A 19510-nucleotide genomic window follows, 5' to 3' on the forward strand; every position below is an offset into this window, starting at 1 on the left:
GATGGGAGGGTATGGGTACCGAGTTGAGTGTGACAGCAAAGCATGCACAAGGGAAAACCTTTATACATAAGGTAATCTCTGTTATTCCCTGTGAGTATACCTGAATTATGAAAGAGGTTGGTATCTAAACATTGTTTTTGGCTTCAGTATCTAAGATTATTCTTGGCTCTGCCTCTCCTCCCCAAAAGATACCAAGAGCCAGCAATGGTGGACACACATACATTGTCCACGGGAGGATTCAGGTCACTACTCCCTCACTCGGTTAATGCCCACCTCCTTAAAAGAAATAAAAAAGGGAGGAGATGTTGGGAGCCAAGAAGTTTTCGCCATTAGAAGATGGCCGACATCCTGCTTCTCTTCCTGCTTAATGAGATAAAAGCCCGCGCCTAAAAACGAAAGCCCGCGCACGCAGCACCAATGATAATTTGCCCAAGTACTTCCCTTATTCTGGATCCCGCCCCCCTTTCTCTGTACTGTATAAATACAGCTACTGCAGCAATAAAGGTTTGAGGCTTGATCAGGATTTTGTCTTGCCTCCATTCTTTCGCGTCTCCTGCCCCTTCTTCTCTTTTCAACCCCTACAGGTTCCTCCTCGGACTCACAAGGATTTGTCCTGCTGGTCGGGACTCCCGGGGACGCCCGGGGCCGAGCACATCTCCATCTTCCCACATCTTTTAATTTTTATTTATTTATTTTTTGGCCACACTGTGCCACTTGTGGGATCTTAGTTCCCCAACCAGGGATTGAACCCAGGCCCTCGGCAGTGAAATCTCGGAGTCCTAACCACTGGACGGCAAGGGAATTCCCTTCCCACATCTTTTAAAATACTTCCTCTGTGCTATTCTCTTCAAATGAGGTGTGCCATTTTCTGCTGGAACCTTGACTGATACAACAACTTAAGAGTTTCTACAGTTGAGGAGATAGGCACAGAGAAGTTAAGTAATTTGCCCAAGGCCTCAAAGGGAGGAAATAATACTTGTAGAATGTCACAATTATTTATATATCTATCTTAAAATAACTTGTACTGTTTTTATTACAAAAGATAAAATATACAATACAAACAAGTAAAATAAAGAGAGAAAATACTCATATTTCTGCCCATCTATTCCATCCATTATTTATTTAATAAGATTCCCACATTTTTATCTCTAGCTGAACTCCTACTGCTTTAGAATACAGACTAAGGATCTCACTTTGGTCCAGCTGATCTCAGCAGCTTTGCCTCCCGCGCTTGTCCCCTTGCCATAGCTCCATGGGTTGCCTTTCAGCTACTCCAATGAACTATGTTTCTTTCTACCACAGGGCCTCCATCCACACTGTTCTCTCTTTCTAGGACATTTTTACATACCCCCCCTCCCAAAGTTAACTTGCAGAATGGTCTAGACGCCCGAACACTTTATCACTATGGACCTTTCCAAAATAATATTTATCAGAGTTTGAATTGACACACCAAGCATGTGGTTTATTTCCTCTGCAGCTCCTCTAGTAGGCTGTATGTCACTGAAGGTCTCCAGCTGTCTTGTGTCACATGTATATCCCAAGTGCCATGCCCTGTGCCTAGCACGTAGTATGAAATCAAATATTTGAATGAAAATAAAGCAATGGGACAAATGAGAAAGTTGGACAGAATCACATTAGAAAGGGCTGAATTCTTTATTTCCTCTTTCTTTGCTTCAAAGTCTAAGACTATTTAGTCATAAGTCTCAACCCCTTTGCTAGAAAGTAAAAGCTATTAAAACTGTATAAAGAAAAAACCAAATCTGTATTTCTTTACAGTTTCTTCAACAAGATACTATTTGATACAAATGGAGGGGGGAGGTGGGCAGGTGAGCAAGAGAAATGTTTGTAAGTGGGAATGGATACTAGTTAACTTCCTAGAGTTCTCAACACTTACTCTGAATTCATGTGAAAATCACGTCTTTTTGAGGGCTCTAGTGATGACAAATTCAGCTCTAGGAGGATAAGGTGGAAATTTAAGGAAGGGATAAAACTAGCAAGACAAGAGCCTGACTGCACAATAAAATATACGCACTAAATAGTCCTCTTTTCAGTAGGATGGGGAAACACGTGTTAATTTGGTTCTGCACCTTAGTCATCCATTGACCTTCGCTTTTAAACTGCAGGGCCCACTTAGTCTGTGATAGCTGAGCTCTTAATTTTCTCGCCTACTTGCTTCGATTTTGGTTAAGAACTTCAGCTTGAAAAACCCCATTGAGAACCAATAACTGCAAAGTCTCCCCCTGGGGGTAGTTCCCACCCCAACCCCCTCCCGAGGGAGGGAGTGCGACTGCGCAGACCTCACAGGCTCCTGGTGACGTCATAAAAGAGCCAAACCAGGTGGGGGGGCGGCCCTGCGACCACTTCTTCTAGATCCGCTTCCTTCAGTACCCGCTTCCCTGAGCCCACCCCCTACCCCCCTCAGTCCTCTCCTTTTAGTTAAAGCGTAAAAATAAAATCACCAGGTTGAAACCCTCGTGTGGCCACGCCCACACTCTCGCCAGGTCACACCCCCTATTTCGGTGGCGTAGCCAGGCCACACCTGGCGGGAGGGTTCCCCGTGTGCGCGCGCGCGCGCGCGCGCCGCGTACAGGCGGGGAAAGCGGAGCCAGGCCGCTTCAGCGCCTCGTCTCCCCACCCCGCAGTGGGCCCAGCTCTCGGGGCGGGTCTCCGAGGGTGCGGATCCGGGCCAGCTTGGGCGGGAGAGACGCGCGCCCGTGAGGGAGGGGCGGAGGGGAGCAGAACATCGCCCCCCCAGGCCTGCCCCCCGCGCGCGCTCCAGAACAATGAGCGCACACAACTCAGCGGCCTCCTTCAGCTGCGGCGGAGGTGGCGGCGGCGAGAGCGGGCTCGAGGCATAGAGCGCTCCCAGAGTCGGGGACCCCGCTGCGCAGATCTCGAACCCGGCCTCCGCCTTGTGCGCGGCCTCGTCCTCTACGCCCATGTGGAGCATCCATTCAAAGTGGCGGACCGTCTCCCGTCAGTTTTCCAAAGCCCTGTCGAACGCGTCCGCAGCGGACGCGGGGTGCTCCCGGAGACACAGCGCGCCCTCCCAACTCAGCCATGCTCCTGGCCTAAGAACTGACACAGACACCAAGGTTGGCCTATAGGGCTTTGGCGCCCGCCTCCAGACCGACCGGATCCCTACGCCTGCGACCCGCTCGACCACCTCGGACGGAGCCGCCCCAGCCTCTAACTCGGACACCAGCAACCCCCGGGCATCTATACAAGGATCTGTCGCGCCCTCAGTATCCCCCCGATTGTCCCGACGTCGGTCCGCCCCACCCTCAGTACCCGACTCCACCCGGGTATCAATACCAGGAACTTCTACAACCAAGAACTCCCTCCAAGGGTCGGTACAAGAATCCATCTCGCCCTCGATGCCCAGCTTCCTCAAAATATGGGTACCAGCACCTCCACAACCCAGTAACACTCCCCAAGTGTCACAACTTGGGTTCACCCCGCCCTCAGTATCCGGCTTCCCGTGGGGTTCGGTACGAGGACCTCCTACACCCAGTAGCTCCCCCCAACTGTCAGTACAAGAGTCCAGCCAGGTCTCCATGCCCGACTACCCCCGGCTATCTGCACCAAGATCTGCCCCGCTCTTGGACTCTTCCCGAGAATGGGTACAAGGGTCTGCCCCGACCTCGGTTCTCAGCCCCCGCCCCCGAGAGGTCGGTACGAGGATCTATCCCACTTTCGGACTCCTCCCGAGTGTCAACACAAGAGTCCACCCAGCTCTCAGAGCTAGGTTACCCCCGAACATCGGTGGAAGAATCGGCTCCGCCCCCGGGGTCCCCGGGAGTACCAGTACCAGGGTCCGCTCCGCCCTCAGCACCGGGCTCCGCCCGGGTATCGGTGGAGGAATCGGCTCCGCCCTCGGGCTCCCCCCGAGAGTCGGTAGAAAAGTCCGCTCCGCCCTTGGCCGGCCCCACTCCTCTACCCACGACCCGGGAGAGCCTCGACCAGAGCATGGAGAGTCAGGAGAAGGCGAATAGAGCGGGACGCATGTTCGACGTAGTCGTGATAGGAGGCGGCATCTCAGGTCAGTGTGGACCGTAGCGCTAGCCTGAGCGACCCTGGCCGGCCTGGGGTGAGGGACTTGCAGCCGCAAGGTGGCGTTTGGTGGGGGTCTCCCTTGTGCACGCGAGAGTGCAACAGTGGCCGGGCCCCGGATTCTGCGAGGAGGGGGGTGGGGTTGAGCCGGGTTTGCTGGTGGTGTGAACTGGGGGAGGCAGGCACAATAATTTTACTACTACTATGAAATGCTAACATTTAATTAGCTCTTGCCGTGCAGTTATATTTAGCAGTTTACGTGGATTTTCTCAATCCTCAGCTGTCCTGTAAGGTGGGTACTTTATTCGTCCCTATTTTACAAAACCTAGAAACGGAGGTAACTCTGCAGATGTCAAATCACCTAACCGGGGAAGTGGCGATGATTTTCTCCCATTTAAGACCCTCACTCCTAATTCCTGAGGTAGCTGCTTTGCCTTACTGATTTCACGCCCTTTGCCCTAAACAGAACATCAGTATACGGATTTTGGTAGTATTCAGTGTTATTTCAGTCCTGCTCTTCTCAAAGCGCTTTTCCTTAGAAAATTTGGTAACTGGAGAGGAAGGAGGAAGAATCTTTTAGGAAAAGGTTTTTTTTTTTTTAAAAAAAAAAAAAAGGTGGGGGCGGGGGGAAAGAGGTGGGCTCTTAGTTTTAACCTACTCCAGCCGTTTCTTTTAGAACTTGCAGAAAGTGTAGGGCATTTATTATCCAAAGGGAATCTCTCTGTGAAGCAGGGGCTGAGGGCAGATAAGGGAATGTCCTGTTTGTGTCTTTCTGCACTGCCTGAATCTTGCCCTGTGATGAGACAGCTGGCAAGCCTGGGTTCCTCTGGTCCTGGCTTGGGTTTGTAGCTGACCAGCTGAGTGATGCATAAGACTTTCCCATATCTTCCTGGAAACCTCATCATGATTGATATATTAAATTTGTCACTTATGTTGTCATAATTAGTAAAATGTCTGAAATTTAGAAATTGTGTTTCAGCTCTAGCTAGAGTCCCACACTAGTCTGTCCACAACTTGGGAGAATGTTAATCATTTCTGAAATATACCTGCAGGATCTAATTTAGAAAGAGGGAAAAATAAGGTGGGAGGGAGTAAGTAGAGTGCCCCAAAGTAGCCATTTTTATGTATAATCCTTTTGAGGAGACTCTTTTGGGTGAAGATAGCTTTTGACTTGGCCTGTTTCGGATAACAGTCTTAATCACCAGAGAAGAGATTGGCATGAGCTGTTGCTTTGACAACTCCAGCCAGTGCCAATAAAAACATGCATGTATGTTGGAGCATCAGGATAGCAGATCCTGGTGGACAGTACGAAAAAGAAGTACTTCTCTTGTTTCCCTTCATTCATTTATTAGCTTATTTATTCATTCAACAAACACTTGTTGACTGCCTGCAATGAAGTGGACTGGTGTTTCTAAAAGCCTAGTTCTTGTATGCGAGCCTCCTAGAAGCAATATGATTGTTCGTCACTGGAAAATAAATATGATGACAATGTGTTGTGTAAATTGATTAGGAGTTCTGTCTCTATTCCCATCTCTATACCATTCATATTTCACAATTCAGGGTTCTTTCTGGGATTTTATTCTTGTCTTTTTCTTGTTCTGTGTTCCAGTATTCCTTAAGGAGCATTTGTCTGTTACTTTTTCTCTGCCTGATGACTGGCTCTCTCTCCCTTTCCACGCTTCACTCCAAGTAGTTGGTCGTGAGCAGAATTGGATTTACCATGTAGCTGATCATGCTAATGCTCTATGGCCTTACAACTGCAGGTCCCTTCTGGTTCTCATTCTAAATAAATAACCAGTTTCATGCTGAATCTTGTATTTTCTTTTTGCATTCTTTTCTTTTTTGTCTTGAAGAGGACACCCAAATTATATAAGCTTCAGCCTCCTCAAAACCTGGATCTTTCCGTGGTCACTATTAATTATTAATTTGTTCATTTCCACTTGGGGGAAGAAGAGAGCATTTCTTGCACAGTAGTTCACACTCCTATTCCAGAACCCAACTTCCACTTCATCAGTGACAGTGGAACAGGCACTGGGATTCCTTTAATATCATCTCTTATCAGTCAGATTTGATTTTAACACCCAAACTGACCAGAAACATCGCTTCCTGGCTGTGGTGTCTTGCCAGATGGTTCACAACTAAAATGAAAGTAGATGCAAGTCTGGCTTAGGATAAACCTTGCACACAGACTGGGTGTTTCACGAGCAGGTGAGAGGCATTACTTCCCAAGGGTTCTCGAGCTCAGAAACACCTCATCTTTGTGTGTGCTTAGCAGTATCCCATGAATTACTTCATAGTCCCCATACCAGTTTTAAATGCTTTTGGATATTTCTTCTGCCAGGACCGGCACATTTTAATATGTTACCCACATACTTATAATATATGGCCAATACTTTGCATATGCAGTGTTATTCCTATTATATAACAAAATAGCTCCCAGAAGCATACAAATCCTCAATTCCTCAAAAGCAGTCCATATGAACAGAATTATCTTTCATTTCTTCATAACTATCTTTGCACAAAGAATAGCAGCATCTTAATATCTCCCTTTTGTCATTAAAAATCATGGAACAGCATGTCTTACAGCCACAAAATCCCTTTTTCCTCCCACTCACCAATTAAGTAATTTTATGTACTCTATTAGTAATTGAGAAGGGAAGCCCCCACCCCGCACTCATTTGTAAGTAGTATAATGGTAACTTGAACATGCTCTGGCCCTTATCCATCATCTATCACCAAGTCCTTTTTGAAACTTCTTTCATGCCTTCTGTGACACTATTGGATCCTGAATTTTTATCCCACACTGTTTGCTCCTTTTCTGTTCCTTTCATTGTGCCCATATTCTTGCGACCTTCTACTTTTGAAACGGCCTCGAGGTTCAGCTATTCATCACTTTGAGGCTCTTACGCACTCCCTCTCTTTTTCATTCTAGGGCCTCACCTTTCCCTTTATCTATAGGAAGCTCTTAAGTTTCTAGTTTGAATCCTTTACTTTCTCCCAACTCCTGTCCCGTAGCTTATCTGCTCTTGGGTATTTCACACTTGATTGTCTTATTCTTACTTCATATTCAACATGTTCAAAAGCCTCCTTACCCTCCAACCTAGCTTCTCTTCCTCACTTCCTTGACTCTGTTCTTGGTACCACCATCCTTTCCATCATTTTTGACGCATCCTTCTGTTTTATCTCTTACACCCAGTCAACAGATCCTTCTAACTCCTCCTTTGAGCTGTCTCCTCTCTTGTGTCTCCCCCATCCCCCGGACAGAACCTTAACCCCTTCAACTCACCAGGTTATGACCATCTTCCCAGTGGCCACACTTTGGGCTCTCCCTTCATGTCCATCCCAGACTTGATTTTTTTTAAACACTTCTTTCATCACCTTGTTCTGCTCAGGATGTTCAATAGTATATTGCCAGCCTTTCAAGCTCCACCCACCCCTCCACATATCTAGTCCCACCTTGTTGGAGCAGTAGCATTTCCCACCATCCCTAACATAGCTTTAGTCACACTGCTCTTTTGTCTCCAGTGCTACACCATGTTTATTTTGTCCCTCCTTTCCTTCCCTGTTTTTGTTTTTTTCCTAACACGGAAGTGCTTCTCTCTGAACATTTACATCCTATCCGTTCTTCAATACCCAATTAACGCTCTTTTCCTTGATTGTTCTGGTTCTCTGGATTTTTCTCTCCTCTTGTGGAGCTTGTAATCTATATCTGACCATTTGAACTTATTTTATGTTCTCTTTCTTGATGTTATTTTAAATATAGCAGTTGAGTCACTGACTTTACATGCTACTTCTTACTCATAAGCTGACACAGATACAACAAGTGACAGAAACCCAGTGGTATAAGATTTTAAAATCTGCTCCTAACTGAGAATTTCTGAATTAGCTCTCTTTAGGGAGAGAGAATAAAAGGAAAAGAGGGGTGGAAAACGCCCACCTCCGGGGGACAGTGCATACTTCAGAGTCTTTGGGCCAAAGGAGTTTTTAAAAGACAGTGTAGTCCAATCACGTAAGATTTTAATCCTCTCGATGGCATCTCCTTAGTAATTATCTGGCTGTAGCTTTGAACACATCTAGGGAAAGGGAATTCTGTACCCCTCAAAGCAGCTCATTATGGGTAGGGGTGGCCCTGGGGCCTGGACTCGTTCAAGCATTTTGGGAGCTTCTACCGTATGCCAGGCCAGTAGCTAGAAGAGGTATATAATGAGGAGTAAGAAGTGTCCTTGCCCATAAGGTGCCCCATCCTCTTGCAAGAAGTAATCAAGTGAGAAAATAATTGACATGCATAGAATGAGAGAAATATTAATATTATGAATCTGAAGAAAATGCCAGGACCCTGAGAGATAAGTATGATTTTAACGGGTAGAGATAAGAGGATGGAAAAAAGACACACCAAACAAGAGAGTATGGATGAGCACAGGTACGGAGTCAGGAGGCCCTAAGCCATACATGAGTAGTGTTTAACGTAAACCCATGACAAGAGTTCTACTGGAGGAAAACAGTTGCCTACTGTGCCTCTAGCGATGTGATCCTGGTAGTTGCTGAGATTACCCCAGTGTGCTACATCTGCCCCACATTTAGCCAGGGCACAGTGAAAACGCTTTCATCATAACACCGGATAGTCCTGGGTGATTAGAATTTTTCCATGTTTTTTTGAAATTAAATTCCAAGTGTCTTGGAGAGAGAGCTTTTTCCAAATAGTGACTGAGCAATAGAACCTCCCTATATTTGTATCCACGAGCTGAGCTCCACTAAAAGAACTGAGAGCACAGCCGCCCGGAACACTGTGCTGTGTAAGAGCAGCTGGGATGGAATCTTTCTCATCGGAGACAGAAAAGCCATTTCGCAAGAAGATTGACTAATGTTCTGAATCCTGCCAGCGAGTCCACAACATACCCCAGTTTCCCTTTTTGCTGAAATACATCACCCTGAAGAATCATTTCTGCTAGGAGTGATTTAGGCATTTTAGCTCAGAACTTGGCAACACATACCGTACAGTTTTGTAGTGATTAAGGAAAGCTTACATTAAAAAATATGCCACTTAGTTTCAGTGCCTTGGTTATTTAGGTACTGAGGTTCACTGCCAGCTAAGCATGAATTTTCTGCCTTTCAGAACACTTCTTGGCCCTAATTTTGTTTTCTCAAAAACAAGCGAGGGGGGCTTCCCTGGTGGCGCAGTGGTTGGGAGTCCGCCTGCCGATGCGGGAGACACGGGTTCGTGCCGCGGTCCGGGCGGATCCCACATGCCGTGGAGCGGCTGGGCCCGTGAGCCATGGCCGCTGAGCCTGCGCGTCCGGAGCCTGTGCTCCGCAACGGGAGAGGCCACAACAGTGAGAGGCCCGCGTACCGCAAAAAAAAAAAATAAATAAAAATAAGCGAGGATTCTTTTACTTTATTAACTTTTAATGTTGAAGAAAGAATACAAGAATTACATTTATTTGGGTTCTGATTCTTTGATATCTTCATAGTTGAATGAGCTCTGGGGTTTATCTGACATTTAATGGGCAGTTTTAGCATTTGGCCAATACTAATTGATATGAATCTATACATAATACTCAGCTAATGTGAAAAATATATTTAACAATAGATCTAGGGACTTCTCTGGCAGTCCAGCAGTTAAGACTCCATGCTTCCACTGCAGGGGGCATGGGTTCTATCCCTGGTCAGGGAACTAAGATCCCGCAGACCACGTGGTGCAGCCCAAAAAGGTAAACAAAACAAAACCCAATAGATCTAAGTATAGTATAATTGTATAAATATAGTATAACTATAGTATAATTGGATCATAGAGACCAATAATTAAGAAAAGGAAATGTGGGAGTCTGTTATTGGCAAATATTGGGTCATACGATCTTTGTACAGGTGTGACATACACATATTTTACATATGATAAATCTTGCCGTATTTGGTTGCAGGTATATGCAAAAAGACTGAGGTAATATTGTAGTTTCATGTCACATACAGGGGTTTGCAAGAGTGTAGACATCCAATGAGCACTGGTTTGAAGACTACATTTGCATGTATGAGATAGATTTCATAGTGGCAGTTACTTTTCATTTTAAATTTGAGTGATTAGAACTGCACAAAATGAATCAAAAGACGTCAGTTACATTTTTAAATGTTGTAAGTGTTTGAGACAAGTTGATTGTTAGGACTGCTTTCTCCTTTTATTTGAAAAATGTTTTACAGCTTTACCAGCAATTTGTGTTCTCCTTTGGATAATCTGTTCTTTATTATGTTGTCATCTAGTCTTATGAATTAAGGCAGCTTCAGATCTTTGAACCACAGTTCTGTCAGCTGTAAAATTAGAGGTTGGATTAAGTTACGTATGATATATCTTCCAGTATCTTTTTCAGTATAGTTGGCTTCCTAAAGGTCTATGTCTTCAGCTTTCTCTTTTGGACCCTCTCCCCAACACTTTTTCCTTCCATGTTGCATTCTGGAAATGGTTTTCATCATCCATCATACTGACATCCTACACTAACTTAATTCAGGATCTGGGTCTGCCTTACAGGTGCTCATTCACACCTTTTCCATGGCTCCTCTGAGCCTTAGTTTAAAAGCCCTTTTCTAGTTGTTGCCAGGCCAAAGGAAAGAAATCCCACTTTACAGCAATATTCAGTTGATTTATTAGGTAAGACTGTCAATAAGAACATAAAAACCAGGTGATAAGCTTTGAGAGTTGAATTAATTACATATTCACCATGTTCAAGGGTCACAGAATTGCAGCCTGTAATAGCTCAAAGGGACCAAAACGGAGGCTCAGGAGGGTCAAATGAATTACCAAATGCCACAGTATTCTTAGTGGCATAACTTGACCTTGGAATATACCCCACCTCACTTAGGCTTGCTTTATAGGCTCATTCACAGAACTGCAGTAAACTTTTATTATTGTTTTACTTTGAGGCTTGATGCTCTAAAAACTAGTGGCTGTTGTTTCACAGTAATTCATATTTTAGACTATATTACATCACATGTTACTGCTTCATGAACATTTTTTTTGGCCGCCCGGCTTGCAGAACCTTAGTTCCCCAACTAGGGATCGAACCAGTGACCCTGCAGTGGAAGCATGGAGTCCTAACCACTGGACCACCAGGAAATTCCCCTGCTTCATGAACATTTAAATTTAAAAATATTAGGCACCCTATTAGGATGGATGACTTTTATATGAAGAATTTATTTCCTTTTTGAAAAGTCCATTCCTGGTGGTTTTAGGACAATGTATAGCAATTATTTGAATAGTTTAGATCAGTGGTTCTTAACCTTTTGGAGCAAATGTCCCTTTGAATATCTGATGAAAGCTATTGGACCTTTTCACCAAAAATAAAAGCATATTTTTATGCATAGACTTTTTTTCCCTGCACCAGGCCAACATCTGATATTCTGGAAACATCTTCATTGTCACTGTCCCTATAATATAAAGATTTGGGGCTGATACTGAGACTCACAGAGTGGTGAAAAATAAGAAAAATAAGAATTCAAAGGATTTATTAGGTCATTAGACAGTTACCAGTAGTGAATATGTAAATAGACAATAATAAAAACAGTCAAGACATCTAGGCTGAAAAATAAGGCACCTCCATTTCCTACCTTAAGACCATGATAAATATAACAGTGAACCTGCCATGTTTTGAAAAGAAAGAATTTGGGGAGACAATATTGGTGAAGAAAATGGAAGGCTGTGGTGGTTGATGTGAGTTTTAAATAGTTTTCTAAGATTGGTGTTTACAGATTTTACGTATTGAATTGAAGCCATCGATATTAAATACACATTTCAATTTAATATGCATTTGTAATTACTTTATAAAGGACATTGGTCATTTAAGGCATCTGACAAAATTCAGACCCAAATGGAGGAGTTAAGTTCTCTTAATTTATGTTAGTCTATTTGTCTCTCCAGTGACCGTGTGAGGCATGGGACCCCTCTATGTAGCAGGGGTTACAACCATGAACCTGAAGTGCCCTTGGTGTTTGAGGTTGGTTCAGGGCTTCAGTGGTGGCACAAAAAGGGAGAAGGAAATGACAGACAGGAAAGGGTTTCATGGAGAAAATAATGCTTGACAGAAGTGCTGTGGATTTTGGGTAAATTCTGAAATGTAACAAGGATGACCTTTCAGGTGACTTTTTTTTTTTCAGATTAAATGAGTTAGCTGTGGGCTGTGGCTTAAGTGAAAGACCATTTTCTTGCATGTCTGCATGTATTCTTCATTCATTCATTTATTTATTCATTCAATAAATATTGATCGAGCACTCACTATGTGATTTGAGCAAAATTTATGGGTTTTGCTTTTTTCCTTCTTTGGGAACATTGCTTCTAAAACTTTAGTATGAACTGTTGTTTGACTGTACATTTTATTTTCCTCGGAGTATTCAGTCCAAGAGTCCAAATGTGCAGTTATGTAAGAATTCTGTTGGTCAGAGATCACTTAACTGAATAATAGAAAATTAACTTAAAGTATTTAATATGTGATGTACACTGTACACATTCATAGGTGGTGATGAACGTCAAAGTTGAAGAAAAATACCACTTTAAGAAATAAACAGGAAGAACTAGGAGAGCCAGCAGAACATAAGCCATAGCTACACTAAAGCTTTGCTTCAACACTTAGCTTGTGCTCTGGGCGTTGTTCACTTGGGACTCTGCCCAGGTGAGTTTATTACTGTAAATATTTGACAGTATTTTAAGAGCCGAAACCAGCTTTCCCAAAGTGTATTTTTTGAGATGTAATTTTTTTTAAGGCAAAAGGTGGAGAAATGCTAAGTTAAACGAATCTCATCACTGCAGGACTTATCAGAGCCTTTACTATGCCAGTGTGCACCATACACTTCCCAGAAGGAGAAACAGCATATGTCCCAACTTCCATGAACATTGATACTTTTCCCCAGAGCATCTTGAGGACTAGTATTCCATAAAACATTTTGGAAATACACTTGGTGTATTTTCAGTTTCAGTGAAAGAATGGGGCAAATAATGAATTAAGGAGTAATTGCATTCCCTAAGTCGTGTGAGATCCATTTATCTAAAGTGAAGATGAATGCTGAACAATAATCAAATAAATTAGAACTGTCTAGACAACAAGTCTGTTGAATTCAGGGCAAATTGAAGTTAATTGTTAGCTTTTATCTATTTATCATTTGAGACAGTTCTGTCTTTTTAGCTTATCAAAGGGATCAGAAGATTTGGCATTTTCAAAAGCAGGTAATTATTTGTCTGAAAGGAAGCACAAAATACAGATGGATATAGATATAGGTAGGTAGATAGATAGATGATAGATAATACGAATGGCTGTATTGTATGTATGTATGTATCGGGGACAAGTTTGTGTGCACATTGATATTCTCCATTCTCTTTTGCTAAAAAAAGCGTAATACTGGTTCAAAGACCAGAAAATGTACCAGTAGTATTAAGAATCTGCAAATTTACTTGGGCATAAAGGTTTAAATGACCAGACACCCTGTCCTTGTCAGTCTTTCTTAGTTGCTTGAGATAAATATAATCTAAGTAGCATTAGAAACTTCCCCATTGCCCTCATCCAGGTGAGCATGGTTTTCTTTTCTTGATATGTGGTTCCTCTGTTCATTGCAATGAGTGTTTGAGCACCTGCAACACGGTAGGCTCTATTCTAGGGATGCAAAGGTGTCTAACAAACACATATAACACACTACTTAAGAGGCAGATCTCTGGGCAAGAGGTCATGTTGCCTTGGACAAGGGCAAAAGGCCACAATGGTTTGGACAAGAGTGGCTAAGATTGCAGTGGTTGGAAGCAGCAGATGTATATAGAGTGCCAGGTGGTGATGTGTGCTAAGAAGAAAAATACAGCAGCTTGTGACAGATGATTATATCACTTGTCCGTATTGAAAGTGGGGTCACTGGACATTTTTCATGAGGAATATGCTACATTTCAAGGTTTGTTCTAATCATTTGTTGTAGAAGGAAAATCAGTAATTGAACTGGAAAGGGTAGCACGAGTCAAATGGACAAATTTCTCTTTTTTCGTAATGTGAGTGTACTTGAAGAAGTAAAGGAAAGAGCCCTTGGTGAGGTAGAGAAGGCAGGGGTACAGATTTATAGCCCAGGAAGCAAAGGACCATTTCCTCAGAGACTTTGTTGCTGATATTAATTCCTTCTCCAGGTGTGCTGTGTGGCTTAAATCGTTTCCTATCCCATTTCTGTGGGGATGTAACCATCTCAGGACATTGGAAGCACTGCAGAATCTGTGGAAACAGTTTCCATGGGCAGTGGCTTTAAGAAGCTAGAGCTTGGTTTGAGGTTGCCATGGCAACAGCACTGCTGGCTGTATACATCATCTCACCCAGGCTCTCCTGATCTAATAACCAGGATTAACAATTGCCTGAACTCTCATATGAGGTGTGCTTTTAGCAGACTTGGTGTTTTTTTTTTTAAGCCTCTCTAATAAATCCATTGACCTATTTTATGTTGGTTTCTCTAAAACCCAAATGGTTGAAGAGAGAGAAACCAGAAGAGGAATTATATTGTTGGGTTTTTAAAATAAATTTATTTATTTATTTTGGCTGCATTAGGTCTTCGTTGCTGGGTGCGGGCTTTCTCTAGTTGCAGGGAGCGGGGGCTACTCTTCGTTGCAGCGTGCGGGCTTGTCATTGTGGTGGCTTCTCTTGTTGCGGAGCACAGGCTCTAGGCGCGGGTTTCAGTAGTTGTGGCTCGTGGTATCTAGAGCGCAGGCTCAGTAGTTGTGGCGCACGGGATTAGTTGCTCTGCGGCACGTGGGATCTTCCCGGACCAGGGCTCGAACCCGTGTCCCCTGCACAGGCAAGCGGATTCTTAACCACTGCACCACCAGGGAAGCCCATATTGTTTTGTTTTGTTTTGTTTTTTTGCGGTACGCGGGCCTCTCACTGTTGTGGCCTCTCCTGTTGCGGAGCACAGGCTCTGGACGCGCAGGCTCAGCGGCCATGGCTCACGGGCCCAGCCGCTCCGCGGCATGTGGGATCTTCCCGGACCGGGGCACGAACCCGTGTCCCCTGCATCGGCAGGCGGACTCACAACCACTGCGCCACCAGGGAAGCCCATGTTTTAAACTCATTATCCCTATTTAAAATACTTAATTGCAAAGTGATTAAAGTTTCTCTTGTGCCATAATCTGCTATTTTCCCTTTTTCAGGTTTTTGCATTTTGAAAGTGATCAGATCCTTATGTACGTAATAGGGCTTTAACAAACTCTGTGCATTTAGCTTCTCCAGGCTCTCTACTGTCACAGAAAACCACAGGACATTTGGGAGTTTGGGGTTCTTTTCCTCCTAATGGGCTCAGTTTGCCATGATTTGGGAGAGGAAGAGCTCTTGGTGCAGGGGCAGGGATATTTTGCCTGTGCCCGCTTAGACCTCTTCCTTCAAACACACCCATGGGAGATTCACAGGCTAGACACTAGGACACTTGAGAGTCTAGGACACCAATGAATCTCATACACTTGCCGATCTAATAGACTCTCTCCCAGACTTGAGACTTGACCTGAGGCCAGGAGTCTATAGGTCTGACAGTGTGTGTTGTAGCCAGCTTCTACTGTCATGAAAGGACTGATCCTGATTGAACACTTCTCTTCCCAGTTTCACGGTCAATGATATCACATTGGTAGTAATCACACTGGTGATTTTGAATCAGCCATGTGGAGAGTGTATATACACCATGGAAACCCAAATGCTGCAAATCAGGAGTCCCCTCCATCCCCTGAGGCCAGGGATGGTTGTTAACCATTTATCAGCAAGCCCCTGTGCTAAACCCTTTCCCTGTCTTGGAGGTGGGGAGGGGTGCCAAGAGAGGTGGGTGGGAAGCAGGCTTCTTCTATTGTCCTAGATTCTATGTGGGCATTAAATGATAGAAAATGAATGACAGGAAGAGCTGTAACGCACAATGCTCTCAGCTTTGGCTAATCTATATTTCTTTGGAACAAGATGAAATAGGTTTAATATGAGATTTTCTCTTCATAACAAATATTTGATTTGAAAGTAAAAAAATATTTGATTTTAAAATCTGTTTTTTATTAGCTACATTGTATTTGGTGACTTACCTTCAGACTTAAAAACCTTTTCTTAAAAAGCAAAACAAAACAAAAAAAACCGTTTCTTTTCTAACAATTTTATCCCATTTACCCCAAAAAAAGACAGGCTTTTATTTATTTATTTTGAAATTTATGTCAAAAGCCCTTAAACTAATCTGTGGAGTTGACATACGATTTTTTTTCTATAAGTGATTACTGAATTTTGTAGTGAGGGGAGGGTAGGATGCATAGTGATACACAGAATAATAACAAAAAAGAATTAAGGAATATAATTCAAGATGCCTGATTCAAGATGTAATCAGACATTATCTTAGGTTTTTTTTTTTTCCATTTGAATCAACAGACAGCCACAGTCAATATATTAGAAAAAGCCTTTCTGGACTGCAAGTGTTTGCCTGTGCTTTATTTATGACTTACTGAGTTATTTATTCAAAATTAGTTATTATTCAAAAATAACTTTTTCTAATGGCATCTTGATTGTATTTCCATATTCTGTATTTTCTAGCTTTAAATTACCATGGAGGTTCCTTATCAGAGTCTTCTTCACAATAAACATGCAAACTGAAACAGTACCCCCCCCAATTTATTCAGCATCTTAAAAAAATATTTTTCTAAATGACTTAAATCTTCCCCCTTCAAATTCCAAGACCTTTTGGAAACCATTTTTCTGGAATCCCTTTTAAATGTTTTAAACATGTTCCTTATTTCTCAAACTAAGAGCTTAAACTTTCCTTGCCAGGATAGGGCCAATCATTTTCCTGTAATGCAGAGCAACCATTTTTTTTTTCAGCTTTTTGTTTGTTTGTTTGTTATTTTGGGAATTATTTTTAACATCTTTATTGGAGTATAATTGCTTTACATGGTGTGTTAGTTTCTGCTGTATAACAAAGTGAATCAGTTATACATATACATATGTCCCCATATCTCTTCCCTCTTGCGTCTCCCTCCCTCCCACCCCTCTAGGGGGTCACAAAGCACCGAGCTGATCTCCCTGTGCTATGCGGCTGCTTCCCACTAGCTATCCGTTTTACATTTGGTAGTGTATATATGTCCATGCCACTCTCTCACTTCGTCCCAGCTTACCCTTCCCCCTCCCCATGTCCTCAAGTCCACTCTCTAAAACGTCTGTGTTTTTACTCCTGTCCTGCCCCTAGGTTCTTCAGAACCATTTTTTCTTTTAGAATCCATATATATATATGTTAGCATACAGTATTTGTTTTTCTCTTTCTGACTTACTTCACTCTGTATGACAGACTCTAGGTCCATCCACCTTTTTAATTTTGTTTATATCCTTAAATGCCAAAGTGCGAAACGACCTTTGTCACTGGTGTGCTCATTTGTCCTGGCTCAGCTAGCCCTGCTTCCCTCCCCTCCTTTAGCCTCTGGAGTAGTGTTTATTTACTATTGGCACTGAACCCCACTCACCAAACTTGTTGAGAATTACACACTAGATTCAATTTTATTAAGGCTTCAGCCTTATAAGTGAGGGTGTAAGAAGTAAAAATTTTCACTTGTCAGGAGACTTTGTTGTGGGCATATCAAGCACTTGGTATCCTTATCTGGAATATGGGGTAATGAAATCTATTCTGAAGAATGGTTGTGAGAGGCAACAGGAAAGGCACCTGAAATTGATCTGTAGGATGTAAAGTGCTAAACCAACTGCCAGGCTGCCTCTGGGGGCTGGACAGCTGCAGGTCCCACTGCTGCTGGAATTCAGAGCCACCTCTGCTTCTCTTTAGAAGAGGAGCTACTCGAGTAATTCTAGCAAACCCAAGGGTGTTTTTATCTATCTAATTGGTTTATGGTTAGATTGACTAAGGGGAACTGGGAAGAAATTCAACTTTTTGCATCTTGAGTTTCTCTGCTTTTAAATACAGAGTGGTGCTTTGAGCCTAAAAATTATTCAAATCTTTTGACCTAGTAATCTCTGTTCTAAGACTTAATCCTACAGAAATAGTCAGAAATAACAACAAAGATTTATGCATAAACATGTTTTTCATTACACCTTCATCCTTTTTTTTATGATGGTCAGCAGAAGAAGCCTTTGGCTGTGTCCCAGAAAGCACATTGCACCAAGGTTTGCAGACATTAGTTTGCATTTATTTAAACTGTCACGGGATGCCTTTCTTTGTGAGCAGATTTCAAATATTCGTTGCACACCTAAATCTTGGGTGGATGTTAGCAGTGTAAGGGTACACTGTACTTGAAGGAGTCAAAAATACATACAAACATTAGCAGACAGCAGTGCTGGATATTATGGTTTAGCCTCCCTGCATTTTAGATCTTACAGACCCAAACTCATCCTTGACTCTGGCTATGTATATTTCATACCATTCTGTGTATGAACAAAATACTGTTGTCAGTCTGGCTTCTCTGAGAGCAGACATCAAGACATAACTAGCCATGTAAGAGGTTTATTGTAGGAAAAGCTGGTGAAGAAAGGAGAAAGAGAGCAGGAGGGGGCGAGTTGTTTTAAAAAACAAACAGAAAAACCCAGGGTACTCCTGTATAAATCCTATAATCTAGATTTTGTTGATTGCACCCCAGTGGTATTATTTAACATGTTTTTCTGGCCCCTAAGTATCAGATCTAGAGGCTGGATCACATTAGAATTTAGATTGTTTGCTCCTTCCCTTTCTCCCCACCCTCCCTCCCTCCCTCCCTTCCTTCCTTCCTTCCTTCCTTCTTTGTAACTACTTCATACATGGTGGTATGTGCTTCCATTAAGAGGCAAGTAACATCTGGTTATCTTTTTTTGGTCATGTTAGCAGCTGTTGACAATCATTGCACCAGATCTATTAATTCATTAGGGGTTGCAAAATGCTGATGTTCTAATTATTCCTGTCTTCACTTATTAGCTAGCATACTTTTATACAGCGAAATCTCCCTTTGTTAGCTATTTGGTTGCCTTGAGGTTTGGTGCAAATAAGAAGGGTAGAATGAATGCCAAATTGTTTTTGGGGGTTTTTTTTGTTCTTTTGCCGTACGCGGGCCTCTCACTGTTGTGGCCTCTCCTGTTGCGGAGCACAGGCTCTAGACGCGCAAGCTCAGCGGCCATGGCTCACGGTCCCAGCCGCTCCGCGGCATGTGGGATCTTCCCGGACCGGGGCACGAACCCGTGTCCCCTGCATTGGCAGGCAGACTCTCAACCACTGCGCCACCAGGGAAAACCCTTTTTTGTTTTTTTAAATGATAAATTTGTTCCTTAGCATTCTCCAAAGGTGACCAATGAGAGGTTTTGTTTGTTTGTTTAGTATTGTTATGAGTGGATTTAAGCCATTGCCTTTGTTATTATTTATTTATTTATTTTTGGCTGCGTTTGCTCTTCCTTGCTGTGCGGGCTTTCTCTAGTTGCAGGCAGTGGGGGCTACTCTTTGTTGCGGTGCGCGGGATTCTCATTGCGGTGGCTTCTCTTGTTGC

At 43.2% G+C, this 19510-nt stretch overlaps 1 protein-coding gene across 1 annotated transcript in view; it reads left to right on the forward strand.

Moving 5' to 3' along the window:
• Nucleotides 1-3750: 3750 nt before the first annotated feature.
• Nucleotides 3751-19510, forward strand: part of MAOA (monoamine oxidase A) — a 75525-nt gene continuing 59765 nt past the window's right edge. Inside the window, exon 1 of the mRNA XM_032620525.1 lies at nt 3751-4042. Within this exon, the coding sequence (XP_032476416.1) occupies nt 3970-4042 (73 nt within the window). The 5' untranslated portion in view covers nt 3751-3969. The remainder of the gene's footprint in view (nt 4043-19510) is intronic.

Source organism: Phocoena sinus, chromosome X (genome assembly GCF_008692025.1).
Source record: "Phocoena sinus isolate mPhoSin1 chromosome X, mPhoSin1.pri, whole genome shotgun sequence".
Classification (NCBI taxonomy): domain Eukaryota; kingdom Metazoa; phylum Chordata; class Mammalia; order Artiodactyla; family Phocoenidae; genus Phocoena; species Phocoena sinus.